General features: G+C 42.8%; 2 protein-coding genes across 8 annotated transcripts in view; one reads left to right on the top strand and one right to left on the bottom strand.

Annotated features, from left to right (window-relative positions):
* Positions 1-931: 931 nt before the first annotated feature.
* On the top strand, positions 932-12,915 carry sh2d3a (SH2 domain containing 3A). Of its 3 annotated transcripts, none has more exons than XM_076013721.1 (15): positions 932-1,026; positions 4,522-4,561; positions 4,658-4,780; positions 5,127-5,270; positions 6,212-6,495; positions 6,573-6,658; positions 7,157-7,276; positions 7,604-7,761; positions 7,857-8,051; positions 8,425-8,586; positions 8,845-8,960; positions 9,345-9,516; positions 9,610-9,733; positions 10,918-11,103; positions 12,341-12,915. In XM_076013721.1, the coding sequence occupies exons 3-15, from the start codon at positions 4,664-4,666 to the stop codon at positions 12,532-12,534; spliced, it is 2,058 nt and encodes a 685-aa protein (XP_075869836.1). In that variant the 5' UTR covers positions 932-1,026; positions 4,522-4,561; positions 4,658-4,663; the 3' UTR covers positions 12,535-12,915. The 3 variants fall into 3 exon arrangements, with proteins under 3 accessions (XP_075869836.1, XP_075869830.1, XP_075869844.1); XM_076013715.1 differs by lacking the exon at positions 932-1,026 and adding an exon at positions 2,661-2,831; XM_076013729.1 differs by lacking the exon at positions 932-1,026 and adding an exon at positions 2,662-2,831 and having other exon boundaries at positions 9,610-9,721.
* A 40-nt stretch (positions 12,916-12,955) lies between these two features.
* The window catches only part of LOC142880089 (cdc42-interacting protein 4 homolog), a 22,801-nt gene continuing 16,099 nt past the window's right edge, over positions 12,956-19,657 (bottom strand). For 2 of the 5 annotated variants that reach the window (XM_076013742.1, XM_076013778.1), the window contains 6 exons: positions 18,685-18,736; positions 17,361-17,466; positions 16,511-16,643; positions 16,317-16,384; positions 14,860-14,960; positions 12,956-14,761 (listed from right to left, as the gene is read on the bottom strand). In XM_076013742.1, coding sequence (XP_075869857.1) covers positions 14,616-14,761; positions 14,860-14,960; positions 16,317-16,384; positions 16,511-16,643; positions 17,361-17,466; positions 18,685-18,736 — 606 coding nt within the window. In that variant the 3' untranslated portion in view covers positions 12,956-14,615. Of the gene's footprint in view, positions 14,762-14,859; positions 14,961-16,316; positions 16,385-16,510; positions 16,644-17,360; positions 17,471-18,684; positions 18,737-19,657 lie in introns of all 5 variants that reach the window. The other 3 variants (XM_076013750.1, XM_076013760.1, XM_076013770.1) reach the window with 3 other exon arrangements.

Genomic DNA, 19,657 nt, shown 5'->3' with positions numbered 1-19,657 from the left:
ACATTTCTACATTGAGCACCATAATAACTATCTTTATGAAATAATCTATTGGAATGCTTTAAGAACCTTAGAAGTGCACGGAAATCAATCCAGATATGCTGAACACATTATGGGATGGCTTTGACGGTGACAGAACGCCAAATTGAAGCGTGCGGCCATCATTACAGAAGTCTTCAATAGCCACTTCCTCCTGCACTCAGGGTCACAGGGGGTCTGCTAGGGCCCGTCCCAGCTGTCGTGGGACGAAGGCAGGGTTACACCACCAGTCGGCAGTTCATCACTGGGCCACACAGAAAGACAAACAACCATTCACACTTAAGCACACACACACACACACACACACACACACACCTACGGTCAATTTGGAGTTTCCCAATTCACCTCACATGCATGTTTTTGGAGTGTGGGAGGAAGCCGGAGAACCCGGAGAGAACCCAGCAGAAACAGGGAGAACATGCACACTCCTCACAGAGAGATCCCAGGCCTGGGAATTGAACCCACAACCTTCTTGCTAACCACCGCACCACCGTGTCGCCCTTACAGAAAAACATGTAAACATTTCTAAAACACAAAGCATCATGATTTAGATTTTTTTGGAGATGGTTTTCTTTAAACCCTAGAACGTCCCCATACCTGTTGTTTAGCACACCTTGACTGATAGTTATGCACTCATAATGAGTAAGTTTTTTTTTCTTCTAATTTTGTTCTCTAGATGAGGCAGTAGCACGAAGAGTCAGCAGAAAATACTCTCTGGGATCCTCTTTGGATCTGGTAGGAACACAGCGTTGACCTTATAAACAATATACAGTATATCCCACTAAACAATGGCAAGCTGCAAGTGTAAGACTTACGTTGTCACATCTCACAGGTGAAGCCGAAGAAGGATCTCTTTCGTCAAAGCGTCTTGCCCCGCCTACAACGTGCAGATAAGAAACATCGTCTCTCCGCTTCCTGTTCTCAGCTCCGCCCACTCGATGAGGACAACACGTCAAGCCAATTAGAAAACTGCCAGAGCAGTAAACACAGGTGACTTAACCTCCAATGTGTGTGTGTGTTTGTGTGCACTGTGTGCGTGGAAAGACTTTGTTAGATAATATTTAACTTGGGGGATCATAAAATTCATGTCATAGTTTGCAGTTTCTAATATTACTTCATCCAAGACCCAATATAGACCTGGGAAACAGCCCGTATGAATTTTTTATGCAATTGGGAATTTTTCACAAAAACCTGAGTGGTTGGATAAACCTTCTGTCTGCCACATCCAAAGTGGATGAATCAGATTTTTACTGCCACACAGTTGATCATCATATCAACAGTTGAGAGCTTTCTACCGCTGCAAAGGGCCCATTGGATGTGTGCCCCCACTCCGTGGCAAGCCACAATATGCCTTGACGTTTGAAGTATTACCAGAACTGCATGAAAGAGGGGCAAAAACATCTTTTCCACAGAGGATTGGCTTCAGCGTCATCGTTCATTTAATGTGAAAGTTCCCTCCATTTTCAATTTCCAACTGCTGCTACTTGGTCATCGCAGCGCCGGCTAGCTCACTGTCTCCCTGGGACCTCTTCCTGGTTTCTTGTGCTTAATTTGCCACTAATTTCTGGTTTGGTCAAAATGGAAAATTAGCCAACCGGTTAACAAATACCTAGAGCGACTAAAAATGTTGTAGAGTTCAGAGATTTTGAAATTCAGCTGCTCGACAAAAACCTCAGTTGCAGATCTTGAACGCACCCCAGGACAATTATGACATAACTCATGTAATAGTCACGCTTTCATGCTGAGACGGAGCACGCCTGAGTGGCTGTAAAGCAAACATGACCTAGTGTTTGAGAGTGAGAATTAAAAATGTTACACATTAATGCGCTGTGCCAAAACAAACAAACAAACAAACAAACAAAATCCACTATATCCATTATATTTTCCTATTTTCCCTACATTACTTTATACCACTGTGGTGGCTATGCCGCATGCGTGTCCATAAAATTGCTAGTTCTGGTGTTTCATTGACTTAAAACTACTGTGAAAATAATTTGTGGCGCAAGTGCAATAGCTTAGCGACGCTTTGCTGTAGCAAGAGGCTAAATAGATAGATAGATAGATAGATAGATAGATAGATAGATAGATAGGTTCTCGCTGTCCAATTGCTTCTGAAATAGTACCTGCTAAAAGGTTACTACCAGGTGCAGAGAAGGTTAAAAACCTCAGAGGGCCAAGATAGATAGATAGATAGATAGATAGATAGATAGACAGATAGATAGATAGATAGAACTTTATTTTATGCCTAGGGAAAATCCTACTGTACTGCAGCTCATTACAAAACATATAAAGTGCAAATGTACTTCTAGGCAGCCATAGCACGCTAATGTTACACTGGACTTGAGATAAACAAGGTGTAAAAACGTTGCAACATAGCATACCAGAAGTTTCATTCAAAATTTTGAAGTCAAACTCTTAATTCAAATTGTCCAAATGGGTGGTAGGTGATGTTCTTTAGCTGCCCTCCGCCGTGTTTAAACTCCGTCCGGGCCAGGTGATGTTTGCTCACACGGTGTCGGTATCCGAAGAATGCCATGCGGAGAGCGGTCGTTGTGTCAGGCCGACAGGGGTGCCTGCTGCCAGGGGCTGGGAGGGGAGGGGAGGCGACGAGGGAGAGGAGCGCAGACGGAGCTCAGGAATCAAACTTGTGGGAACTCGTAAGGAGGGCGCGCAGGGAGGGACCAGAGCCGAGCGGGGCTGGGACGACACAACTTTACAGCTGTTGTTCGGAGGTGTTTCAGCTCTGGCCGCAAACAGCACAAACATGTCCGAGACTGTGTGAAGACCAAGGACAGGTAGGAGCCTTCGCCAACCGCTGCCAGCACAGTGCTGGGGGTTACAATGTGTGTGTGTGTGTGTGTGTGTGTGTGTGTGTGTGTGTGTGTGTGTGTGTGTGTGTGTGTGTGTGTGTGTGTGTGTGTGTGCTTTTTTTGTCTGTTGTTGTTGTTTCAAGAGAGACAATCAATTGTTCCTTCCAGGCTACACGCCGTCCGCACTGCTTGTTGTCTTCATAAAACGTACTTTCCCCAACATGTCACCTTCGTATTTTTAATTTTATTTTACATGGGACACATTTAGAGCTTTTCACATTGAAGCTAATCAGCCGTCGAGTGCATTTCGGCCAGCTCGGGGTTTACCTGCTACCTCCCTGGCTAACGTCACCCACCTCTTGCACAACTCAGGAAGGAATACCGACACGCCGAGGCTCAGGCTGTGAGACTTTTTCCCCTCCCGCCCCCCGGCTTTACGGGGACCATTGTCAGCCGTGATTAGCGTCAACGTGTCAGGTTACAGCGAGGTTTGCGGCGTGACTGCCGAAGCGGAGATTTGTCAATAGTTGGTCTTGGCACACTGAGTGACCGCACAGGTGTGTGTGTGTGTGTGTGTGTGTGTGTGTGTGTGTGTGTGTGTGTGTGTGTGTGTGTGTGTGCACCACCTGAGACAGACAACGCCCCGCTAACAGGATGTCGCTCCCTTATCAGCAGTGACTGAACTGCCGAGTGGACGCTTCTCTGTCTGTCTGTCTCTCGCTCTCTCTTTGTCTCTCTTACACACGTATATGTACATGTATACACACACACACACACACACACACACACACGCACGCACGCACGCACACACACACACACACACACACACACACACACACACACACACACACACACATACACACACACACAACCGTTTGCTTGTACTACAGTTTGGGGTCACTGGCTCATTTCTGTGATTGTAGAGAATGGATGTCAAGGGTACAGTATGCAGCCATCATTACACAACTTGAATGCTTCATTAAAATGACTGAAAATGTAAATGTTTCTAAAAAAAAAACCAAAGCTTTGCATTATAAACACACTCGGTTGTGTGTGCTAAACCATACAAGAGTGAAACAAAGCATCGTGGTTTATATTTCAGGCTCTGTGTGTGTTTGCATAGAATTTTGCACACTTGGAATTCTCTCAGTCTTTTTTAATTAGACACTGGAGTTGGTTTCAATTAAACACTAAACTACTCCCACACTTCCTCAGCACATCCTGACTGATTTCCCTGCACTCATAATGACTGCAGAGCATTCAAGATTATTATGTCTTCAAACTGGTTATAATGGAGTTCAATGCAGAAATGAGTTGGAGACGCCAAACTTTTATACTTTCACTTACATGAATATTACTTTTATATTCTATATTTTTGTACACGCATGCTCACACACTTGCTCGAATGGCCAGCAGCCTGGTTGGACAGACAGGCTGGCAGTTAGGTTACCTGTGGTGATTCTCTGACTTGCTGATCTCTGTGTGTACAGAGGCAGGAAGGTGGGAGCTTTGGGAGGAAGGAAGGAGGAAAAGGAGGCAGGCTATTAAAAGTCACTCAATGAAAAACACAGACCTTGACAGCTGCCTTCCTCAGTGCACCCTTGTCAAAAAAAGGCATCATCCTCTGTAGTTCCCTGCAGCTGAGTTTAGTGCCTTTATTTTGTTTGTCTTTCAGCAAAAGGAGGAGTGTTGGCGCTTACTTCAGTCAGCTGAAGGTAAGAGGCATAGTAAAATTCTCAGTTTTCTGTTTTCTACATGTTGTGGTTTTTGATGTGTTCTCCAGCCCACTGTGTGTGTCCTCATGATTACAGTTGGAGATGTTTGGTGGACGGAAAGAGATGGAGTCCTTTAAAAAAGAGCTGGAGGAGGAGCTGAAGCTCAGCACCGAAGACCTGAGGAGTCACGCATGGTACCATGGATCACTGAGCCGAGAGGTGCTCAACATTATTCCCTTTTTCTATTCTTCTTAAATACAAATAAGTGTTTGCAGTGCACACATTAGTATCCAGCAGTAGCGTTGCAGTCCTTAGCATTCCCTGAAGTTGCCGAAACACTACAACTACAACACACAAACTCGTTGCTGCTTTTGAATTTAGTTTTACACTGTATTTACAGTGTGTAAGTTGAAAACCTTTGACTTGTAATGCAAATTTCAAATGTTTTTCATCAACGTCTTTCAAGAAGAGATATGAATCAATCAGAGCTGTTTGCCCTCCGTAACACAATGTTTGGCTGTAATGTGTTGCTGTACAATGTTTGGTGCCACTCTGGTGCTTGCAGGATGCAGAGACTCTGTTGGAGAGTGAAGGAGACTTCCTGGTCCGAGATTCCAGGTCTGCTCCTGGCAACTACGTCCTGAGCTGCTACGGAAAAAATGGGCCTTTTCATTTCAAAATCATAAGAGTGGTTCTGAGACCCAAAGAGGTCAGTCATGTTGTGTGCGTGTGTCAGTGCTGTGTTTGTGTCAGTGGGCTTTCAAATGCTCGTCGCGTGTTCGATGGTACATTCTTTCAAAAAATGTCTTTTTTTTATTTAACAAGCTTGTCAAACGGTACATAAAGGGATGTTGTATACTAATCTGTTTTATTAATGTGTTTTCTTAATGGTTTGATTATAAGATGCAAATAAATTGTTGGTGTTTGAATATTAGTGATGAATCATCACATTACACGGTATGATGTGATCGTGATTACATTATGGTTTGATGTCATTACACTACAAATATATTGTACCTCATAAACCACGCCTCTTAATATTTCAATCCAAGCAGTATGCATAAGAAATGAAGCTATAAAGCCAAAGATACTCCTCTCCTGCGGATGGATGGATGGATGGATGGATAGATGGATGGATAGATGGATAGATAGATGGATAGATACAGGTACTACCCAGAAAATTAGAATCTCCTGAAAAGGTTGCTGTATTTCTGCAATTCAACTTAAAAGGTGAATTTGACATATTATATAAAGGAATAATATGCAAATCAATATATTTCAAGTTTTTATTATTTCTTTGGATTTTGCTGATCAGGTCTTGCAGCTTAAAAACAAACCCTCAAATTTTATAATATTTTTCTGAGTTTGTGGGTTTGTGGCTTTAATAAGCTGAAAATCTTAATCAGCAAAGTTACAACAAGGAACTGCTTGAGATGTCAATTTGCGTGTAATGGCTCAATAAAATTTGTTGGTTTCATCTTTTATGTTACATTGCCAAAATAAAACAACTTTTACTTGATATTCTAATTTTTCGGGTAGTACCTGTAAATCTTCTTGAGCTCCAGGAGAAATCTGCAGGTTGTGTTGAGTGTGAGATCTTTTTCAAGCGCTGTTTAAATATTTCTGTGCGTGCCTTCCTCGGTGCCGCAGGGCTACTCTCGGGAGCTGTTCCAGTTTGAAGACGATCGTTTTGACAATGTTCCTGCCCTGATCCGATTCTACGTCGGCGGACGTCAGCCTATCTCCCAGCGCTTGGGAGCCGTGATCTTTCACCCCATCACGCGGACTCTTCCTCTGCGTGTCATCAAAGAGAGATACTCGGAGCACGGCAGCGCTGCCGCTGGTGCGGGGGGGGACAAACACGCAAACTCCAGTAAAAGACGTAGCCTCAGCTGTGCCCACGACTCTCTGCAGGTCATTAATCCGCTGCTCAGGTAGGAGGCACCCGCTCAGGATGTAAGCTGCAAACACCCACAATAAATGTGTTGATGGCTTGGTTTTAATGTGGCAGGAGTGGAAGTCAGCCGGCCAATCTGGAGAATGTGGGAAGACGGCCCTCGCTTCAGTCTGCGCAATCTGACAGCAACCTACAAACTGGTATTTTATCCCAAACATGTCAGCTCATACTTGTTTATCACCAACCACCATAAAGTTCCACTGTGTGCAGCACAATCTGTCCAGCATCTAATATTTCCCAAATTTACTGTGTTTTGATTTAATTTCTTTTATCCATTGTCTAGCATCAAATGTTGATAATTTAGAATTACATTAAATGCCTTTGTTCCAGAGATGGAAATGCTCAGTATGTGGCATCTTTTGAAAGATCCATCTACACTGGCAGTCAACAGTTTGGACGCACCTGTTTCTTCTTTATCTTGACTACTTTCTACACTGTGGATACACACTGAAGACATCAAATATATGAGCAATATATGTGGGGAAAAAAATGTTCAATACCTAAATATGTTATGTTATATTTATTTAATTTGAAACAATAAAACAAATAGTATCAAACAAATGCTTAGATACTCACAGCAAAATCTCCCCACAACCCAAAGCCTCAGCTAACTCTGCTTTTCGATCGCTGCTCTCCAGGGGTCCCACACAACGCCAAGACGGGAGATGCTGCCCCTGCTCCTGTCTTGCCTGTGTTTCGGACAGGCAGCGAACCCCTGCTGAGTCCACGGCTACGACCTGCACGTCCCACCCTCCTCGGTAGTGTAAACACACACACGCACGCACGCACGCATGCACAAACATACACTCACATGGTTTGGGTGTCTAGGCCACCGCAGTTCACTGGCAAGCTCGGGAGAGGGAGGGTGGGAAGTTGAGCACTGAAGTCTAAAATGTAACCACTTGATGTCACTGTTTCTTCTATATAATATATCTAATAATATACAAAAGCAAAGTGACAGGAAGAGGTCAGAAATGACTTAATGTGTCTTTTTTTGGAGACCAAAGAAAAATCTGACTGTCATTCACTTTACATACAGTTTAGCGCCACCTTTGCCTCACGTTGCTCCCTCCCACCTCACGCAGGTGGTGGTGCTGGTTTGCAAGGCTCAGATGGGCAGCTTCACACCAGGGCGCCCCCGAAACCTCTCAGGGTTTCTGCCATCTTCCCCAATTTCATCCCACCTCCGCCCACTGACAGAGACTATGACCCCTCCACTCTCTACGATGAACTAGTCATACAGGTGAAGCACTCTGCCTCGTACGCTGTCACATGTATATACAGACTATGAATCATCTGCAAGTTCCGAATTCAGGACGTCTCGTTGTGATTGTGCAGGTGCCACAGAGCAGGCGAAAGGGCCACGTGGACCGACTGCGTGCAGAGGAGAAGTGGCAGAGCCGTGCACGCCTCACAGAGACCTCCTTCACCTTTCTGGAGGCCCAGAAGAACGAGGAACTGTCCCAGCTCCCGTTACTGCCACAGAAGAAGCCCGCAGGGGAAGTGGACGACTGGCATTTTGAAAAGCCACAAGTTTGTAAAATATGTTACTATACATTCACATTGCAAGCTTAATTCTTTTTTTAGCTTTGTAGTTTTAACATTGTTGGCTGCTATGAGTTTTTTTGTTTTCAAATATGACAGATCAGTTAAATAAGACAAATGTCGACACATGGTACAATTTTTTTTCCTGAAGTCTGGTTGTAACCATGCTGCTTATCCTAACATCTGAATTTTTCATATCCATCAAATTGTTGTTCCCCACCGGTAATGAAGGATTGTTGGACTGTTATGGCCACCAGGTGTCAGTGTGTTACATCGTGGAACAGACTTCTGTTTATAATTTATTAACAGCACATGGTTCAGTCCTGCATCGAGTTCTGAAATTCTTCTGATGTGATGGCAGGTAGAGTTGGACTCCAGTTTCCAGTTGGATCAGTTCAACTCGCTGCTTTTACCGGAGAACAACCGACCTCTGGAGCCCAGTGTGCTGCTGGCACTCAAGGAGCTTTTCAACCGATCAGATGCCAAGACGTCAGCGCTGCACATGCTCAGTGTTGACTGTCAGGTTGTTCTCCAGCTTTTTCATTTGATCCTCTGCATCAGTTATTGTTTGCACAGTTGATTGGTGTCGACCACAGCTCTGCGGTCAATATTTGATTGGTTAATCTGGAATATTCTGATGAATATCCTTTTGGGTTTAGAGGATAGTGCACAAGCAAACACAATTAACCCTATCACGTTTTTAAACCAGTCCATGTGAATAATTAAGCCGAGTGACAATGACAAAGAATGGCCATGCATTTCTGATTGCTTCGCCTCACAGGTGGCACGCATTGTCGGGGTGACCGAGGAGCAGAGGAGAATGATGGGCGTCGAATCGGGTCTGGAGCTCATCACCTTGCCACACGGACGACAGCTGAGACAGGACTTGTTAGAAAGGTGCACGACACAGTAGAAGAATATCACGCTCACTTCTACCATCGTACAAGAGCAACAAAACCCAACCACATTGGAAGACTGGAATGTTGCTTCAACATTTTCTGGTTGAATTCTTGCACAATCAAGTCTGGATGATACTGGGTTAAGTTGATGAATGTAATGTAAAAAAGAAAGCAGACTTTTACTAACAGTCCTTTTTCATCAACTGATTTTCATGCAGTTGTAATGATGGCAGAGCATTCGAGATCATTATTTCATCAAACTGGTTAGAATGGAGTTCAATGCAGTAATGACTTTTGAACGGCAGTGTATGTTTTCCTACGTCATTTTTGCAATCAATCACTCCTGAACCTCCATTAATTCTGCATTGTTATTGTTTTGAAGGCATCATCTAATAGCACTGGGAGTTGCAGTGGACGTCCTGGGCTGCACAGGGACTGTGAGCCAGAGGGCAGCTGTTTTACATAAAGTGATTCTATTGGCTCAGGCATTGAAAGAACATGCCCATGACCTGTACTCCTTCTCGGCCGTGATGAAGGCTCTGGAGATGCCTCAGGTACGGCGTCTTGTGACAGAAGAGATCCTGGTCGGCTGGTGGTCGAGGACCCATCTGTTTCTGACTGTCTGTGTATTATTTTTCCACGTGCAGATAATGCGGCTGGAGATGACGTGGAGAGCACTGAGAAGGAACCACACGGACACAGCGGTTTTATTTGAGAAGAAGCTCAAACCTTTTATGAACTCATTGAATGATGGAGACAGTGAGTGGCTTTGTATGAGACAGAGATCCATTATCTTGCTGAAAGCTTTTCAGGCTTGTTTGTTTGATCTGATTGCAGCACTGCAGACTATTTACGCAGTTCCCTCCACAACCATAGAAATCCTAATAGCAGCCGGCTGCTTCACTAGCAGAAGCTGTACGCACCTTCTAGTGTGCTAAATAATCCAATTCCTCTTTACACAGAGAGGAGATCCAAACTGAATTGTTAACAATGACAATAACAACAGTGATGCCCGCAGTGGGCCAGCATTTCACGTCTAGGCCCTCAGTTACGTCATACTTAGTCTTAGCAAAAATATCCACATTATAATACCTCTCGTGAATTACAAAAAACCTGAACATTAAGTTTAGCAAAAAAAAACCAAACACAACAATACAATACAACAATATATAGAGAAAAAAATAGACAGAATATATAGAAAATAGAAAAAATGCAACAAATAGACAACATTCAAGTTTGTCCAGTAAACGACGTATTGTTGCTGTTTTATTTCAGACATTAATGAGTCAATAACAAAACAAAATATTCCTTGAAAATAAAAGCAAACAGATTATTAGCATATATTTTTGAGAAGATGCAATGTTTTCTCAATAACGTGGCAAGATTAGAGGTGGATGTGGGGGGCATATAGAGTTGCTTGTCATCTGCAAAACAGTGAAACCAGATATTTCCTTTTCACCCCAACCGGTTCAAGCAGATGAGCGCCCTCTGGAGTCTGGATCTGTTCTAGGTTTCTTCCTTCAGGGGAGTTTTTCCTGCCCACTGTTGCACCTTACTGCTTTGGAGGATCAGTCGGTTTTCTCCTAATTTTACAGAGCGTTTCGAGATGCCTTTGGTTGTGCTTTCGTGCTTTACAAATGAGAGTTGAGTGATAATGTTGTGGGAGGAGGGAAGAGGAGAGGGCCATGGACAGAACCCTGGGGAACACCAGAGCCACAAGGGGATGGATGAGAGCTCAATGTTTTCAGTTGAACAAACTGTGAGCAGCCAGAGAGATCAGAAATGGCTGAGTTCAGCAGGAGGGGGTGGGGGGTATGAAATGGCAAAACGCCAAAGTCTGTTTTAGCAGCATCTGTCTTAGTCTATTGGTTTGGATCAAGCTCAACGTTTCAATATTACAGTCCCCTTATTTTTTTCTTCTTACTCTTTTTTTAAAATTTTTTTTTATGTTGTAGCCGCTGTAGTCGGTGGACCAATAGCTGTGCCCCACCTGGTGCCCCTGCTGCTGATGATGGAAGGTGAGGACCCGGTGGAGAACAGCGAGCAAGGCTGCCAACTCCTCTACAACGTCCTCCAGTCGGCTCGCAATGACGCTCTGCACGCCAAAGACTACCAGCAGCACGCACACTCCCTGCTCACAGGTACATGACACAGAGTTGACCAGACTCCAAGCCCAACACACAAGCTCTTCTGTTGTTTGTCCCGCACAAACACTCCCTACGAATATATCACAGCCTTTTCAGCCTTCGGTGGATGTTTCCAACAGTGGTATAAGTCAGGCCATTATCAAACAATATACAAGAGATCTACTGTGAAATGAATGGAAAAGGTGAAAATATCAAACTAGGTCCACAGAATGAAGAACACGGCGAACGTTTTGACCCGTGGCCCATAATGGGTTCTAAAATTTGACAGAGGTGGCCAGACCCGGAGCAGAGTGTTTTGGTGACCCACCTCATTGGAGAAAATATACATATCCCAAGATGTATGTAGGAAACTTGTGCTTTAATGTCAATTGGAAATTGACAAAAGTGTATATATGTAAATATCTGTCTCTGAATCCCCACGGTGTTTAGCTCTTTATTGAAATTACACTGGAAACGCTAATAAAAAGGTGATATACAGCTATTTTGTTAATTACCTACAAAATAACTTCTTCAAGTTTGGCGGGCCGGATTAAAAAGCTTAATGGACTGCATATGGCCCCCGGGCCATAGTTTGTCCATGCGTGACAAACTCAATTGGAAGAATAGTATCAACTGGATGATGACTTTTTGTTCTCCTCGTCCTCGCTCAAGTTGTCCATTTACTAATTATTATTTTGCATAGACTTGTGTTGGTTAATGTCATTTCTTTATCAACGTTTGTTCAGTTTTTGCTTAGTCAGACCACCGAGTGTTATTCAATGTTCTGAATAGCCCAGGCGTGGGCAAACTATGGCCCGGGGGCCATATGCGGCCCGTGAAGCTTTTTAATCTGGCCTGTCGAACTGAAGAAATATATATAGCAAGGAAGTCATGAAATAGCTGCATTTCATCTATTTTTTTCAGTGTTTTTAGGGTCATTCCAATAAAGAGCCAAATACTGCACGGCTTGAAAGACACTGATTTTGTTGTGTTAATTTTCAGTTGAAATTAAAGAATATTTTTCCTACATATTCTATGATATATTGTTTCCTCCTATGATCCATCTGCTGCTCCGGCTCCTCTGTCAAATTTTACAACCCATTGTGGCCCCACCAGTCAAAAGGTTTGCCCAGCCCTAGAATAGCCAGTCAAAGATAAACAAGGTTTTAGCAATCCATTATCCAAAATAATAAATTTTCTGTGTGAGATTCCGCTCTATCTATTTTCACATTCCCTTCACGGTTTCCAACAGGAGGTTGGGAGCCGATCCCCGAGCTGCTGGAGGCTTTCCGCACTGAGTTTGCCCTGCGGCTGCTGTGGGGTCAGAGCGGCGCGGCGGCCGACAGGCAGGAGCGCTACGACAAGTTTGACAAGATCCTGTGTGTCCTCTCCGACAAACTGGAGCCCGTGGAGCTCATCCCACAGCAGCACAACCCTCTGGCCTGAGCATCACGGCACACTTCACCAAATGAAAGGTGAAATCTGCCCAACCTTCAGTCTGCGGTTGTACTGCAGTAGCTGGAGGGCAGGCGACTCGGCTTGGGATGTCACTTCCACGAACAGACCAGTGAGTCCAGTGGCGTGAAAAGTAGGAGCTGATAGGAAAAGGGCTGTGATGCTGAATTTATCCTGGACAGTTTATTGAAACCACAGAATTCTTCATGTTTACAATTAAGAATGCTTGTTTTCTAATGGGGATTTTTGAGAAATGTTTATATGAATGCTATGAATTGGTTCTATACATATGAGCTACTGTTGTATGAAAGACTGTTTATTGTGTTTTGCATTTCATTATTTTTTTAAAGGAATAAAAACAGTAGTTTATTTTTTTGTGTGTCACAGTATTTGGTCAATGAAAAACAAGAGAGACAGAAAAATATTATTTTTATGACAACGCATGTAAATACATTTTTCTTTTTAGTAAATGTTTAGTTTTTAATTCAGAGAAAACATCTTGTGGTGCAGGACAGTTTGGTGGATGAGATGGTGTTCAATTACAACAAAAAAAAAATTCAACATAATGTTCAAGGTCTCTTGGTTGTTCTAACCAAACAGAGATGAAACCGGTGTACAAGTGTGTCTTTGGACACATCTGAATAACATAAGAAGTTAAGGCAGATCCAGAGAAACCAAAATCAAATCAGTACTTTTAGTTGTGGACAAACGCAGCCAACCTGCTGATTGTGCGTAAAATAACCAGCTGAGGAAGGTCATCTTGTTTTCCTGTTTGGACTGCTGAAGGGCAAATCAAATGAATCAAAAAATTTTAACTGATATATATTATGTATATCTGTTAAACAGGTAAATACATATCTTTAAAAAGCTTCTGTATATATTCTAAAGTAGTTGGTTACAAAATTTTAGCATGCGTTACTAAATATTACATTTAAAAATGCATGTCGAGATTTTTCTTTTGTCACCTCAAAATTGAATGTGAAAATTCCTCCAAATTTATATCATAAATTCAAGGTAAAAGAATTCACTCATAATTCAGATTTTTAAAATTCTCCCAACGTTTCTTTTCCCATTTTGGGGACAAACCTATTAAAGAATAGAGAAGACTAAAAATAAAATCAATTTTTTCTTTTTCTTTTTTTTTCTTAGGAAGAAAATGTTCATTATCTAACTTTTTTTATTCCAACGTCCTCCCTTTGACAGGATAAAAACAGATGAGAATTCCAATTAATAATTCCATTTTAATTTTCAAGGAACACACACTAAAACAAAAAAAACACCCCATGATGTGATATAATATCTAAACCCATGACAACAGAGCATTATTTTTGTTGTAACAACCATCAACTGCTTCAATTCAAACCGTGTCAAAGCCTTGCAGTGCAGTTGTTCACCACTCACACTGGAGGCCACCTCGCGAACAGTCGGTTATTTTGAGCAATTTCTGAAATTTCAACGAGTTCAGCCTGTGGCCAACATAGATTGTTTCCATTAGACTCTGCTTTTTTTTCCTCAAAAAACTCCCTTTTGAGTAGTGGTTCTCATCTACAATTAAAAACATCACAGCTCTGTGCTTCAAATAAAATCACATTCTCCTCCAGGAAAAAAAAAAGTTTTGGCAGAAGACTGGAGTAAAAACAATGGACAAAAAAAAAGTTCAGTAGGATATTACAAGTGGCAGCGAGGAAGTCAAGTGAGTGGATATAAAGACGAGAGGAGAAAACGTAGCGTCTGGCGGCTACGCTCGTTTCTTTGACAGTAAATTCAGGCATACATTCAAAGGTTTGTTTCAAAAAGCGCGCTGTACATGAGTAGAAGACCAAGGTCAGCCTTTACCAGCTGCAAAAGACAGGACGTGATATGGCAATAAGCCAATCAGGAAGCTTTAAGATCACCCATTCATTACACATCTGACTGCACAACATCACCGACTCTGAGAAGAGCAACAGGAAGCAGTTCCATTGACATCGTGTTCAGCTTTCATCTGGGCTCACGTTCTCTCCGAGAGAGAGAGAGAGAGAGAAAGAGAGAGAGAGAGAGAGAGAGAGTGAGAGAGAGAGAGAGTGCGTGTGTTACGGGTTGGGTTTAACGTAGGATGAAGGTATATATCCCTCATCCCCGTTGCTCCTGACGACCCTCATCCAGCCGTCTCCTTGATCCTCCTCCACCACACTCAGCTGCTCCTCCGCCGTGATAGAGATGGTGCCCTCGTTGTTGCCTGAAGAGACGCAACGCCAGCCAGGCTTACAAAAAGAGCGCTAGCGCGGCGGTGCGAGTGCCAGAGAAGAGCGGCGTGCAAAACTGACTGACACGTACCTTGGAAGTCGTAGAGGGCCGTACACTGTCTCTCCACGTCGTCAAAGTCGTCCTCGAACTCGGCGTAGCTGTTGTGAGACTGGTGGTCCGCTGCCAGGGGACTGACAAGCACAGAGTGCCCGTGAGTGAATTAATGTGTACTGCCTTGGTACAACTGGACCAAGCTATGAATTCATAGCTCGGTCGTTAACATTTGTAACATCATTTGTAAGAACAATAATAATAATGATAATGATAATAATAATAAAATCACATTCAAATGTGATTTGTTCTATGCTTATTTCCTTATCCATTTGATTCTATTCTACGACCCAACAGCTAAGCTGCAGTGAGCTCAACATAACACTGTGAAAATGAGTATCATCTAGCTTGACATAAAGGTCCAGTGTGTAATATTTGGATTGTTTATAAATTCAATTTCTTTTCAAAAGAAGAAGAGTATTCCAGACTCTAGGACTGCCCATTTGTCTTTTGCTTGGTACGGGGCACCACTAAAGGGAGAGGTAGAAACCAAGACTTTGAACCGGATCCTGACAAACACTGGAAGACAGGGTGGCCGGTTTCAAGGATTTCTTGGACCTGCTGATCAGTCTCGCGGTGACATTCTGCACCAGTTGCAATTTGTCCAGTGAGGACTTCTTGAGATGGGTGAAAAGTTAAAAATGTTGAACCCTTTCCATACATTGAAGGTCCAGTGTGTAATATTTGGCCTGATTTACGATTTTCATATTGGTAAAAGCATGATATATTGGCCATAAATACATTAATAAAAGTATATAATTGCAGAACAATAAAAGTGATTTGATAAAACGAATAATCACTGTAAAATAAAAGCAATTTGGTTTTGGATCTTGCTCCCAGTTAGCTGCCATCTTGCACCGCCAAATTTCTAAGGAAGCCTGGTGTGGACAATCCAAATTTAGAATCGGGGCAAATGCTCTCGTTCTGAAATAAACCAAAGAAGAAGAAGGTGGACGAGGTATCCAGGGTGCACAGGCCACCGTAGTACACTGGCAAGCTCAGTAGGGGGAGGGAGAGTGAAAGACGCTGCAATCTAAAATGTAGCCACTTGGTGTCGCTGTTTCTTCTTTAAAATCTCTATTAAAAAAATGGCACGCTGAACCTTTAAGAAAACTGACATTAACCCTGAATCAGACACAATAATGTGGCTAGTGGAATTCCTCCATAAGGGAATACACCGTATATAGAAAGAGCTACAGAAGGCGTTATTATTTATAATGTAATATTTTTGTTGCTCGTTGAAATGAGACTTAAAACATTAACAGAAATATGAAAGTTGCAATACAATGGAAACAAAATATCCCTGTAGTTAAGATAAATATTGATAATTAGTCATATTACTCATATAAACATCCTAACATCTCGTAACCAAGCTGTTTATCTTTGCTTGAGAGAAGTCTATGCTTCTCTCTCTCTCTCTCTCAAGTCTTTCTTACACATGCTGAGTGTTATTGTTGACGGCATTGGATGACTCCTCTCCTCCCACCGCTTCAGAAAACCATGCCTGCCATACAAAGCAAAAAAAAAAAAAAAAAAAAAGTCAGAAACAAAAACAGATGTTAAGACTTGCACACGCACTCCAATTTGTCACACTCTTTCAGAATGACTAACTAAATAAGGCTGCAATAACCTCATATTTGCCCAGCTCCCCCGTCAGGCGGCCGATGATCTGGTTCGTCTCTGTGATCTGCGGCTCCAGGCTGGAGGGATCCCCCAGCTGAGCGTTCTGCACGTACACGCCCTTCATCTTCTCCAGTGCCTCACTGGTTTCAAACAGGGCCAGCAAAATGTCAGTGTCATGGAAGGTTTCAGGTAAGATCCTTACACACCGGGAAACAGGCCAAGCGACACGAGTAAGCAAACTTTTCAGGGCGCCAAATTTTTCCTGGACATACGTAGCGCAAGGGCGAATATGCCAATAAAGTTTCTCAATATTGTTCTTGAGAGAGGAGATGGGTGAGTTCAACACCACCATCCAGGAGCTCAAATTTGACCCTGTGAGCCGTCAACTGGCTCCACGTTTGCAGAGGGAGAGAACAAATTGCCGAGAGCCCATTGATCCAGAAGAGCGAAAAGTTACATGTCTGAGGTAAAGTCAGCACGTCATTGACACGCCAAGTCGCCAACATCATTTTGATTAGTCGAAAGTCCAGCCGTTCGCCTTGTCGCCTCCTCAAAATTCAACACAAGCGAAAAAGTAACAGACGCTTTTTCGCGCCGTTAAAAAAAAGTGAATTATTCGCCTCGCAAATTCGCTCCCGAATCTTTAAGCTGCGGAAGATGGAGCACTTTCATGTCGCTGGAAAGCGAGTGCCCCAAACAACCTTGGTTACAGTTAGAGGTCATCTGCCATATTTCTAAGGAAGCCTGGTGTGGACAATCCAGCTGCCGGACCCTTAACCCTGAACGGAATGCTGTGATTGTGACTGTGCAATGACAATAAGCACGTTTTGGTGGCAGGGAGACGGGGAGGCCTTCACCTTTGGTCCCGATATTTCTGAAGATCCTTGGCGATGTCGTCAATTTTCCCCTTTAGCCTGTTCTTCCTCTGCTCTGGGGGAAGGTGAGAGAAATCCTCTGCTGGTGGTGGCTAAACACCACACACACACACACACACACACACACACACACACACACACACACACACACACACACACACACACACACACACACACACACACACACACACACACACACACACACACACACTTTATTGAACTGAACGTGGTGACCCATGCTCACCATCAGATGTTCCTCCTAAACTCGGTTTCCCTTTTAAAGATTAACGCAGAGGCGCCAGGTTCATAACACTAATTTGTCAAACACTTACAACTTCTTACTACTCAAATACTTATTAACTGTGGCTAATTAAGAAGAAAAAGGTTAAGAAGAACAACCACCTCATCAAACAGACCTTTTCACAGCCTTAAGATCATCACAATCAGCTCGAACCGGTTGGCCTATTTATTGGAAAGACACTGAAGGGAACTTCGACCTAATCATTTTGGAATGGAACTGGACTTCCAGTGTGTTCTCTTGAACACACTGGGCTGCTGTGAAGAGGTCTATTAACATGAATATTATCCAATCACCTTTTGATGTAACAATGAGTACATACACAACTGCAAACGTAATGCCACACTTTTAATTCAGATTCTCTTCAGTTCCACAACTCACTGTGTTTGAAGTTGAATTTTGTATTCAGTTCAGCAGATGATCGAATCAAGTAAGTTTTTTTCTGAAAAATGTCTATAAATAACTATTATGATGCAGGATGTATTTAAAAAATGTGCACCATTGAGAAATGAGTTGGCATCGGCATGGCATCACCAGTACCAACTTTAAGAGTTTTAAGGCTCACCACAGTTAATCATGTTCCCGCAATTAGATATTAGTAAGAAAAAAAAAAAAGAAAGAAAAGTAACTGCACTCCGTTGGGCTGCTGCTGACTCGGAATCTGTCTTGTAGGCATCAGATGTCTGACTGACTTCAGAAAATCGAGATAAATGTAAATTAAACTTTTTGTTTGACGTGACTCAAAACTCTGCCAATTAAGATTCACTTTGTTTAGATTTTACAGAGATTGAAGCTGTTGCAGTTTGTGTAATATGCATGATAGATAAGGGTTTGTAAACAGGACATAAGGAGGAAAACAACTTCCAAACTACGAGACTTTCAAAGATCAGATTATTGTTCTGGAGTGACGAGGCGTTGAGAGGTCAGCGCAGCACCATCCAGAGTGAAGTTAATCTCAGCAATAATTGGGGGGGGGGGGGGGGGCAGAATCACCACGAGAGACTATAGGCATTACTTTAAGGTCCGGTTGGCAGGAATTTGTGGCACCTACATGTGGCTTCTGGAGACATTTTACACATCATTAGATTGAGATAAAAAAAAAAAAGAAAAAAAAGAAGCAACAATGGTTTGGTGGCCTTCGCTGCCACTTTTTTAGAATACAGTAGCGAGCGACACAGCTAGCGCTAAAGTGAGCAACCATATCAATACCCGAGTTACGCGATGATCATATACACCAATGACGACCTCAAAACATCTGCAGCGGTCTTCTATAGCCTGGCTTTGAAACTCACTTTTCTGAGGAAATGAACCTCATTATCTTTAACCACTAAACTAGATAAGGATGATTTAGACTAGGAGCCACATCCACAGATTAAGAGTGCAGCGGAAAATAACATCGTTTTGCTGCCACTTTAGCGTCGTATCCACCTACGCCCTAATAATATTCAGGAGCAAAAAATGCACAGAAATAATGAAATGAAAGAAAAAACAGTATATCAGAGTTTGTGTCCAAACTTTTGAATGGTAGCGTTATAAATGTGCATATCTTACATCAGCCAAAAATATTTCAATATTATTGACACCTCACAAGCTTTGCACTCAGCAGACGCCGCTAGTGTAAAATCTTGGAGAAGGTGCTGCTGTTTCTAACGAGGCATATTAGCATAAAAAAGGTGACATTTTGTGCGAAATGATCAAGTAAAATATATTTTCTGCCGCTTTTCTCCTTAACTAATTGTGGACAGGACGCATTTTTTGTTGTTGGCCTCATTGTATGAAAGAAAAACGAAGAAAATTTTGGGGGATTTTAAGTGATGGAGCTGAACACAACCGTCGACATGAATGTTTCACTCAGTCCACTGGAGGAGCAGCTGCACATGAATCCTGCACACTGGACCTTTAACACTGTTCTACACATGACGATGACGAAGTGTTACCGCTTGTTTTTCAGCATGCGACATCTACACAAAGGGGGAAGACG

Source organism: Nelusetta ayraudi, unplaced genomic scaffold (genome assembly GCF_046127955.1).
Source record: "Nelusetta ayraudi isolate G7.1 ecotype Tasmania unplaced genomic scaffold, CSIRO-AGI_Nayr_v1 ptg000006l, whole genome shotgun sequence".
In the NCBI taxonomy this organism is placed as follows: Eukaryota; Metazoa; Chordata; class Actinopteri; order Tetraodontiformes; family Monacanthidae; genus Nelusetta; species Nelusetta ayraudi.
The sequence above is the reverse complement of the archived record's forward strand: the minus strand, read 5'-3'. Positions and strand labels throughout refer to the sequence as shown.